This window comes from Glycine max, chromosome 12 (assembly GCF_000004515.6).
Source record: "Glycine max cultivar Williams 82 chromosome 12, Glycine_max_v4.0, whole genome shotgun sequence".
Taxonomy (NCBI): domain Eukaryota; kingdom Viridiplantae; phylum Streptophyta; class Magnoliopsida; order Fabales; family Fabaceae; genus Glycine; species Glycine max.
The window spans coordinates 20,372,762-20,384,413 of NC_038248.2; the positions used below are offsets into that span (position 1 = coordinate 20,372,762).

The following is an 11,652-nucleotide window of genomic DNA, read 5'->3' on the forward strand; positions in this document are numbered from 1 at the left end:
CCGCCAAAATATTTTACTCGCATGGTTTGGTGATTTTTTTTTTTTTACATATTTTACTAGTATTAAAGAAGAAAAATAAAAAGATAAATGAAAAATTGTTAGTAATTTTTTTATATTATGGTTGTTTTAAACTACAACAAATCATTTTTAAGAAAATTAAATTAAGAAAAATATTTTTTATGATAATAAATGGTCACAAATTATTACATCATTAACGTAAAAAACGAAAGGGACTAAAAATAACATTTCAAAAATTTATTAAACTAATGAAAATAAATGTTTTTAAGGACTAAAAAACAATTTCTCAAATTTAAATAGCTAAAAATATATTTAAGCACAAAAAATTAAAAAAAATACCTTAATTTTTAGGGAAAAAACATTATTTAAGGCTTAAAATAATAAGAATAGAAGTTTGTTATTCCTACTAGCAACAGTATGAGCATACCGTTTCCTGAAAGAAAGAAATGTGAAAATTAAAGTTTTTATTGAAACAAAATATATAATTCGCTTCCAAAAGTATTGCATTGCCATTGCCATGTTCCGGTTGCTGTTTAAAACTTGGTCAGAGAAGTCTAAGCATTCGTCCCTACTCATAGCCATGTCATTTTTCAACCAATTTCACTTTCACTCTTAATTCATTTACCCGTTCCCTGATTCTGCTATGTTGGATGAATACTGCAAAAAAATTGCCTTTGCACTACTTCTACGCAAGTTTGTCATGTGGGGTGCCTCATCGGATTCGATTATCAAAGCATTGCCGAAAGCTAACTACTCTTACGCTTGTGCAAGCCCCACCCACTACACACTTCGAAACATGCGCAAAAGAAAAAGAACCTTTGAACTATGGTACCCATTGGCACCCCAACCCCCAAGTTTCATGCTTTCCTCAAAAGGGTTTTTCAATAATCACAGACTTCATTGTTGGGAAGGCACTGCACGCCTTTTGCGTGAAGGGTGTCATTCACCTAGGCACATTCCAGGCAAACACCTTGATCAGCATGTACTCTAAGTTTGGCAGCATCGAGCATGCACAACACGTGTTTGATAAAATGCCTGAGAGAAACGAAGCTTCTTGGAATAACTTGATGTCGGGGTTTGTTCGAGTGGGGTGGTATCAAAAAGCAATGCAATTCTTCTGCCACATGCTTGAACATGGTGTCAGGCCAAGCAGTTATGTGGCTGCTAGTTTGGTTACCGCGTGTGATAGGTCAGGGTGCATGACTGAAGGGGCATTTCAGGTTCATGCCCATGTGATCAAATGCGGTTTGGCATGTGATGTATTTGTTGGGACGAGTTTGCTTCACTTTTATGGTACGTTTGGTTGGGTTGCTGAGGTTGACATGGTCTTTAAGGAGATTGAGGAACCTAATATAGTGTCTTGGACTTCTTTGATGGTTGGTTATGCTTATAATGGGTGTGTAAAGGAGGTTATGAGTGTTTATCGGCGTTTGAGGCGTGATGGGGTGTACTGTAATGAAAATGCAATGGCTACGGTTATTAGGTCTTGTGGGGTGCTTGTAGATAAAATGTTGGGTTATCAGGTGCTTGGTAGTGTGATCAAATCTGGATTGGATACTACTGTGTCTGTGGCAAACTCCCTTATTTCCATGTTTGGTAATTGTGATAGCATAGAGGAGGCATCTTGTGTGTTTGATGACATGAAGGAACGTGACACTATTTCGTGGAATTCAATAATTACTGCAAGTGTACATAATGGTCATTGTGAAAAATCTCTAGAATACTTTTCTCAGATGCGTTATACTCATGCAAAAACAGATTATATTACTATTTCAGCCTTGTTACCAGTGTGTGGCTCTGCTCAAAATTTGAGGTGGGGAAGAGGGCTTCATGGTATGGTAGTAAAATCTGGACTGGAATCAAATGTCTGTGTGTGCAATAGTCTCCTAAGTATGTATTCTCAGGCTGGAAAATCTGAGGATGCAGAGTTTGTATTTCATAAAATGCGAGAGAGAGATTTGATTTCATGGAATTCCATGATGGCAAGCCATGTTGACAATGGAAATTATCCACGTGCCTTAGAACTTTTGATTGAGATGCTTCAAACAAGAAAGGCGACAAACTATGTAACCTTCACTACTGCATTATCTGCCTGTTATAATTTAGAAACATTAAAGATTGTTCATGCCTTTGTGATTCTTCTTGGTCTCCATCACAATTTGATCATAGGTAATGCATTGGTTACCATGTATGGGAAATTTGGTTCCATGGCTGCTGCACAAAGGGTGTGCAAAATTATGCCTGACAGAGATGAAGTGACTTGGAATGCACTAATAGGTGGACATGCTGATAACAAAGAACCTAATGCAGCGATTGAAGCCTTCAATTTGTTGAGAGAAGAAGGTGTGCCTGTAAACTACATTACTATTGTTAATCTTCTCAGTGCTTTTTTGTCTCCTGATGACCTTTTGGATCATGGAATGCCCATCCATGCACATATAGTTGTAGCAGGCTTTGAATTAGAAACATTTGTCCAAAGCTCCCTAATTACAATGTATGCCCAGTGTGGTGATCTTAATACAAGTAACTATATTTTTGACGTATTAGCTAATAAGAATTCTAGTACTTGGAATGCCATTCTTTCTGCAAATGCTCATTATGGACCTGGTGAGGAGGCACTAAAGCTTATAATAAAGATGAGGAATGATGGGATTCATTTAGATCAGTTTAGCTTCTCTGTAGCTCATGCCATTATCGGTAACTTAACTCTACTGGATGAAGGTCAGCAGCTTCATAGCTTGATTATTAAACATGGGTTTGAGTCAAATGATTATGTTTTAAATGCAACAATGGATATGTATGGAAAATGTGGTGAAATTGATGATGTGTTTAGAATCCTTCCCCAACCAAGAAGCAGGTCACAGAGGTCTTGGAACATTTTAATATCGGCATTAGCCAGGCATGGTTTTTTCCAGCAGGCTAGGGAAGCTTTTCATGAGATGCTTGATCTGGGACTGAGACCAGACCATGTCACTTTTGTTTCACTTTTGTCTGCATGCAGCCATGGGGGTTTGGTGGACGAGGGTCTTGCATACTTCTCTTCAATGTCTACCAAATTTGGTGTCCCCACCGGAATAGAACATTGTGTATGCATAATTGACCTTCTTGGGAGAGCAGGAAAGCTTACCGAGGCTGAAAATTTCATTAATAAGATGCCAGTTCCACCAACTGACCTCGTCTGGCGTAGCCTGTTGGCTGCTTGTAAAATACATGGCAATTTGGAGCTTGCGAGGAAAGCTGCTGACCGTCTTTTCGAGCTGGACTCATCCGATGATTCGGCCTATGTTCTTTATTCAAATGTCTGTGCATCAACCCGAAGGTGGAGAGATGTGGAGAATGTGAGAAAGCAAATGGAATCACACAATATAAAGAAGAAACCTGCCTGTAGTTGGGTCAAGTTGAAAAACCAGGTTACTACTTTTGGAATGGGAGACCAGTATCATCCACAAAATGCAGAAATCTATGCAAAGTTGGAAGAGCTCAAAAAGATTATCAGAGAGGCAGGCTATATGCCCGACACAAGCTATTCATTGCAAGATACAGACGAAGAACAAAAGGAGCATAATCTTTGGAACCATAGTGAGAGAATTGCTCTTGCATTTGGGTTGATCAATAGCTCAGAAGGTTCACCTCTTAGAATATTTAAAAATCTCCGTGTCTGTGGTGATTGCCACTCTGTTTTCAAGATGGTTAGTCAAATAATTGGCAGGAAAATCATATTAAGGGATGCATACCGGTTTCACCATTTCAGTAGTGGCAAGTGTTCCTGTTCGGACTATTGGTGATGGATTGGATTTTGTTGGAAAAAGTAATTGAAAAATGTTATAAAGTAATTTAACAAGTTCAATTTTGATTCATTGTGTAAATGTTCTATATATTATCATGAATCATAATTTGCCGCGTCAAAAGTTAAACGCTGCTTATGAAGTCACATTTGTTTCATGAGTATGGATAAATATGTAATAGCAGAAGTAATTTACATGGACAATGCATTAAAATTAAATGTATAGATGACATAAATTTGTTTCAGGAATAGAGTTTACATTCTGTGTTGCAGTTTTTATTTATATTTTGAGGTGATTTTTAATCCCAGAAATCATATTAAAATTTAAATTAAAAATATAAATTTAGATAAAAGTGAATTTTATTCCGGATAAAAAATATGACACATTATAATTTTATGAGGACAAAAAAATTAAATATTTTGTAGGGATGAAATTCAAATTTTAAAAAAATATTTTAACCTGTATTATAAACAAATTAACCACGATATCTCAACACACCTATCATACCAGTTATCACTTCCTGAGGCATAACCACCGATCTTCTTAAAACCCTCCTCCCCTATCATTTTGCTGTCTTAGTTCTTTTACTAATTTTTTTCTCGCCTCTTCGTAAGTTGTAACATAATACAAGAGTTCCTTAATAAATTTATCATAATTGAAAACGTGATACATTTTTTTAACAAAATTTTGCGATTTCATTATGAAAAACATACAGCTAGCTGCAAATAGGAATCGAGGTGCTAATTATTGATCAATTTCATCTGATTCCAGTTCACTATATTGAAATGGCATTATTTTCTTTTTAGTCTTGGTTCTTTATGTTGTATGTTTGTTGTTATGTTTGAAATAGTTTTGTCCCATTAACAACTTGTCCAAACTATATATCATATCTGATTCATAATTTTACTTATTTTAACTTGGGTGATGAAAATCACCTTAATTTTACGTTGAAACTGGAGAAAACTTCATCTCTATAATTTTGTTTTGCTTTGGTAGTTTGTTTACTTTCTTTCAAATGTCTATTTGATCGGGTATTATATTTTCTCAATTCAAAAGTCACAAACAATAATCTAATTCTGATTGTGAAGGGGTTCCAGGTGAGTTGATTGATTATTTTAAGGTGCTAATAGTATTCTTTCTAAAGATTTTACAGACGACATATGTTATTTGATAATGTTGGAAAATAATTTAAATTTGTAATTTCAAATTCGGATGAAGGTCTAAATCACATTAAGCATATTCGAGGGTCTAAATTGCATTAACAAAATAAATCGTGTGATGTAGGACTGACAATCTAAACCACGTTAAAAAAATTTGTTGTCTTGTTTTTTCTTTTGGTATTGGCCTTTTTTGTTTAATGACGTGTTTTCTCATGAATATGAATAAAGAGAGATGCATGAGTTTTCCCCAACATATAGTCCTAAATTTGTCAGTTGTGGTTCCATGTTGATCTAATATGTAGTTTCCTTGTCTTCAATTGTCTTCTGACGAGAAATATGTCATTATATTTGCATCAAAAGATCTCAATTTTGTGACACCTTCTACCCCCACATATATGTACTAATGAAAGGAATAGAAAGGCGCAATTAATTAAAAGTTTTAAAACACATTTAAATAAAAATATTTTAAAAAGGATAAAAGGTTCACATTCGCTTTTTGAACATCCTAATAGAATTTGTCCAAATAAATAATAAAATTATCTTTGCTCATAACAAGACCGTCCAAAGTGAATGAAAAGAAGTTAAACTAATAGCAAAAAACAAAAAAACAACTATATTGTTCATGAAATTGTAACATATGAAATAAAACCCCATGTCCCGATGTCACATATATCAGAGCATTTCCTTGACAAAGACTAAGTCTCTTCATCTCAAGCATGGAACTCATCATATGCTGGCTCACTTGAAACAAAATGACATTCAGCCCCAACCACACACAAGTATTCACACTTATTCAAGTTCACACACTCCAGAAAATAACGCCAAAACCTCAATAAGATATACTAAACACACACTTATTCAAGTTCACACACTTATTCAAGTCAGACACAAGCATTATGCAACAAATACACTAAACTCAAGCCTACATGCAATGTGGTACCATTTTTCATGAAAAACCTCGTCGGGCACCTATGAGTACATGACAAGACATGCCTCACAGTGGGTAAGTCAGGTCACTCTCACTAAGTGAAATTATAGGGAGACCGATCAGGGTCACTCTGTTTTGTGATAATGTTCCAACCATGTTGGACCAACACAGGCTTAAAGAAGCACTCAAACCGAGTGTATTTACCCCTAAGGTCTAAACTCCGAGGAGTCTGTCAGGGTCTCTTCCAACCTAGAAAACATTTTGACACAAATTTTACTTATGAACTATGCAATACACACAACTACTCAATTGTTTTCAAAATCTCAATTATTTCCAAAACCATTTTAACTCGTTGTGCCTTAACTCGTCACCCTCAAATGGTCTTACAGTTGTGTAATCACACGTAGCTCACAACTCAATAAACATGTATCTCAAATCTAACCATAATTTTCATAATCATACTATAACAACACTACAATATTATAAACAACAAATATTAATATAAATAAACATATAGCTTAAAAATTATGAGATTAGTGAGGTTAGAAAAAGGACTCCCAAAACTAAAGAACTAGAAAATAGTAGCTTCTAACTCCTTGAGACCTGTTTATACGAATATGTAAAAATAACGCCTTTGCTGTCAAAATTTGACTGCAATTGTCTAAGAGTTTTAATTCCATTCTTACCACTACATGAATTCCTCATCCTTTGGACTTCAAAACATATTTTACTAGAATACTTAACATCTAAACATTTGCTAATTAGGAATCCTAGTTGCATATATTCCCTGTATCCAAGTGAACATAGATTTTATTCACCATTGTTTTGTTAATTTACAAATTAAAATGCTTAAACTCTTATTTTATCTTTACTGGTTTTTAACAAGCAGGTTGATTAATTCATGAATTCATCTCTTACATTTTTTTTCTAATTAAGTGACCATCCACTATCAATGAAGGCTGGTGAATGTTTACTTACATACATACATGTGGGAGAATATATACATGCACCCACATTCAAATATTGGATAACATATAGATAGCTAATCCATGACTCATTCATTTTCCTTATTATTACGTATAAAATTAACAAAACAATATTCAATCAATATCTACCTTTGGCATATCTGATTTACACACAAGGATAACAAATATGTAGTCCCGAGAATTTGCGAATAATTAGAAACAAATTGATGAAAAACACTCAAATATCTCATATAAAAAAATACTCAGGCTATTTTAGAAATTACGCTAATTAAAAAAATCATTTCTAGGGTTCACACTTAACACAAAAATATATCAATTTCATTGCAATTTCGTATCGGGACATCAATTGATCCGTGAAACACAATCAATTTGCGAATAAAAGCATAAGAACAAAATTAAAATTTATAAAACAGCCCAAAATAACCCTAAATTTATCCTTTAGGGATCCCTACACATGTTCATTCTAATTCCCAAGCATGAGTAACTCATCCCTTACCTCGATGTAATTGCTCAAGCGTTCTCCGTTAGCAATGGTGACATTTCCGGTGCTCCTAGAAGAACTCCTTTGGTTGCTCTATTCGATTCTTAAGTGTTAGCGAAAAAGGAACATAAACGGTAGAAAAATGTTTTGTAAAACTACTCAGGGTTAACAATTCCTTTATATAGTAAGAAATCTGATGACTTAATTCTTATTCCTATTTTTTTAGTTTAGTTTATTAATTATAAAAATACTCTTTTCTCTCTATTAAACAAATAAAAAAATGGACGAATAAACCTCTCTTATTTTCTAAAAATTTTCTTTTTATTTTCTAAAAGCTCGTATTTATTATTTATTCCAAACCTCTATTTTAATTTAAATAAAAACTCATTTATTTTAATTAGAACTCCTTTTAATTTTTCTAACCAAAGAAAACGGGGTGTTACAAGTTTAACATTTATGGCGATTTGGGATTTCCCTAAATTTTTATAATTTCCTTGAGGAGGATTGTCTATAACTAGGTTAAAGAATATTTTAGAAATGTGTCATTAGAGAATTTAAAATCACTGCCAGTGAGATTGTTAAACTCATAAAATTTTTGTAGAGTCAACTCATAAAACTCTTTAGACTTTACCAATTATAAAAATTTAAACAAAAAATCTATTAATTACATATACGAATAACATAATGCTCTCAACAATAAGTCAACATTTTGATTTCATAATAAAGCAAAGTAGTAAAACACAATAACAAAGTAGGATAGTACATTAGTACTAAATAAGATTAAACTATATTTTTTTAGTAGAAGATTAAACTACATAAGCATTAAAAGAAGGTTAAACTACATGAATGACCAAATCATATAAGGGTGAGTTTAGTTTAGATAAAAGTGTGTGTGTGTGAGGAAATAAAGTGAAATGAGTTGAAAGGAGTGGAAAGTTAAAGTGGAGAATTGTTTGACTGAGATGAAAGAGAATGAAAAGTTTTAAAAAAATATAGTGGAACTCTAAAAAAAATTCTTTTAACCTACCAAACAACTTTAGTTCAAATGTTTTTTTTTCTCTTTTTCATTCTATTCACTTCAACCAAACAACATAATTTTTCACTCTCTTTATACTTTATTTCACTTCTTTTCATTTCTTTTCTTTTCTCACACTTTCATTCCTTTTCTTTTCTAAGAACCAAACACAATGTAAGTTCATAGAGTAAAAATATTTCAAAGATAATTTCTTCAAATTATTTGAATTGCATATAGTAAAACACTATAACTTTGGGGTCAATGGGGAAAAATTATATTTGATTTCAAACTTGCTAACTCATTTCTTGACTTGAGAGTTTGTGTGACTTTAACAAAGTTTAAAGAGTTTACTCAAGTTCATCTAAAAAAAAGAGTTTGAATACGAGTTAAATCATTTTCGGTACCTAGAATAAAATCATAAACTTACAAGTGTTTATTAGTTAACTCGAGAGTTTGATAATTTTGGTTGCTTAAATTCATGCACATCTTTTTTCCATCTCTTCACCATCTATGGATAGTTAACTATATATTCACAATTAAAGTCATAATGGAAGGAGATTTGAAATCAAATCTAAAAGCATGTATCTTAAAACATGCTCAAAACTTGTTACCTCACTAAAATCTGATTAAGAAACAAATTTCCTCTAGATCACTTGAATATTGAAGAAGTTAATTTGTAGTCTTTTCTTGATGAAAATTGTTGCTAGTCTCTCTTACTTATGTATCGATCCATAATTGTCCCTATCTTAAAAAATTAGACTACAAAGGTCTCTGCCACCTCCCTTAAGTGAATTAAAAGAGGGGTTGAACAATGACACAACAACTGATTTGGAAATCTCTTGCACAAGCACACTTGCTTCTAATTTAGCTTCTTAAATTCTCTACTTGGAAAATTAGAAGATTAATGGAAGTAACTCATTTTGTTTACAAGTACTTAGATAAATAAATATTTTCAAGTAGAACCTACCAAGTAATCTTGTAGTTTACTGCTTCAAAACCTACTCATTAAGATTACAGAATCTGATAACTAACAATTTTTGCTTTTTACTTATCTTGTATTGAGTATGTGTCACTTATGAATAATAAAATAGTTTTATAAAAACCTTTTGATTAAGGATCAAAATTAATCCTTTCAAAACTATGTTTTTCTAAAACAAATTTTAACTGCACAACAACAAAAGTAAATGAGAAGCAGTAAAGAAGGAAAATAACATACCAAGTGTCATACCCTAATTTCGCCCGGGGACCATTGTTTGGTGGCATGCAACCTTTGCTTGACCGCCTCAAGGTACTTAACTCCCATCGTTAGGTAATTCGTAAAGTTCTGCGACATTCCAGAAGGAAAAAGAGCATTGTTGCGTAATCCGTAAAGTTTCGCAACATTCCGGAAGTCAAAAAGAGCATTGTTGTGTAATCCATAAAGTTTCGCAACATTCCGGAAAGAAAATGGGTATCGTTACGTAATTCGTAAAAGTTCCATAACGTTTCGGAAAGGAAGCAGCAAAAAACACAAAAGGGGTGAACTTATTAGGATATGGGTGTAAATAGCATTTCGAATCTAGGCCTTTCCGAAACATTTTGGAAGTTGGGCTGCTTAAGGAGGAAGCAACTGGGCGGCAAGCTCCTCCATGTTATTGAAAAATGGTTTTCGGGGCTTCCGTGGCTTCCGTAAAATTTCTGAAAACCTTGGGTAAGTATATTTCCGTAATGCATTTCGGCTGTTTTGGGAGATCGACTTTTGTGCGGTTAAAATCGATCTTGCGGAAAAAGATCAAAACCAACGTTTAGTTCTCAAAGAACTACGTAGGTCTAATTTCCTCATCGCAATTGAGGATACGTAGGAGCGAGGGAAACACCCTTGTCGACCACAAAAAGATAAAAAATACAAAAGGCATAAAAAGACATAAAAACGTAAAAAAGGGAAAATAAAACAAATCGAAGACATGATATTGCACACTTGGTTAAAGGTTGTCGTCCCTTGTGACGGATGCGTGGAGTGCTAATACCTTCCCCGTGCATAAAAACAACTCCCGAACCTTTCACACTTAAAGTTCGTAGACCACACCTTTCCGGTTTTTCTGACATTTTCCTAGAATAAACGTTGGTGACGACTCCGCGCATTTTCCTCCCATGGAAGACGCACCCGTGAGCCCCGTGTCGCCCTCCCGCCGAAGGGTAGGTTGCGACACCAAGGAATTATACTGGTTCACCCCAACCTGGGCTTCATCCAATACCTACACATGTAGGCTTTTAACTAAGAGCAAGCACTTTGTGGTATTCTTTCTTTCTTGAAGCCTTTATAGGCTCTTGCAACCAGTATTCTTTAAGCCTTTGTAAGTTTCACCTGAATATTATTTTGAAAAGCCTCTCCAGGCTTCACCTTAGTATTCTTTAAGCCTTTGTGGGCTCTACCCACATATTCTTTCAAAATTCCATTCCATGCTTCACCTACTATTCTCTAGGCCTCTGTAAGTGTTGCCCCAATTGTTCTTTCAAAAAGTCTCTCTAGGTTTCACCCTCGGTAGCTATTGATGGATTGACAAGTGCACCAATACATCCCAAGTAGTAAACATAAAATGGAAGTCCGAGTATCGTACCCACATGGACTTTTTTTGTACTTATGTAGATGAGTATTTGATTAATAAAATGATTTGGAAAGGTTGTAGAAAAATAGTAATTTAAATTGGCAAACAATTAAATCAAACAAGAGGAGAAATTAAAAAAAAATAATTAATTAATTAAAGACAGAAAAGATGAGAATATCCAATATTATTGTAGAAGGAAATTTAGAAGATGAGAATGTTCAGAACTTAGCCTACAAAAGCTACTCTTTTTATGTAATGTTAATTATTTTTCTTTATTTATAATTATTCAAATTTACACCTGCATTTACTAATATACCCTAACTTTGGTCCCCCGCATGAAAGAGCCTAATTTATCTATTTTCTCTCCCAAATCCCTTTGCGGAGATAAAATAGTAAATTGCATTAAGAATAGAGATGTATAACAGGCTAAACAAATATCAATCTATCCCTAGCAATGACTTTATTTGGATACCTTTTCCCAAGTTCTATTAGAAAAAAATGTTTCCCAACGCTACCCCTAAAACTTACCATGCAAATGGGTGATCAAGCCACAAGCAATAATATTAAGCATAGGAAAAGATAATGCAAATGTAATATTCATAAATAGATAGTGTCATACCCTAATTTCATCTAGGTATAATGTTTTTATCATTCAGATATGATGTTTTGATCATTGCTAATCAAATTACGGTGT

The 11,652-nt window shown here is 33.7% G+C and overlaps 1 protein-coding gene across 1 annotated transcript; it reads left to right on the forward strand.

Annotated features, from left to right (window-relative positions):
• Window positions 1-491: 491 nt before the first annotated feature.
• Window positions 492-3,869, forward strand: LOC100806492 (pentatricopeptide repeat-containing protein At3g24000, mitochondrial). Its single transcript, XM_003540028.5, has one exon. It carries the CDS (start codon window positions 669-671, stop codon window positions 3,801-3,803), a length of 3,135 nt encoding a protein of 1,044 aa, XP_003540076.2. The 5' UTR covers window positions 492-668; the 3' UTR covers window positions 3,804-3,869.
• The last annotated feature ends 7,783 nt before the right edge of the window (window positions 3,870-11,652 follow it).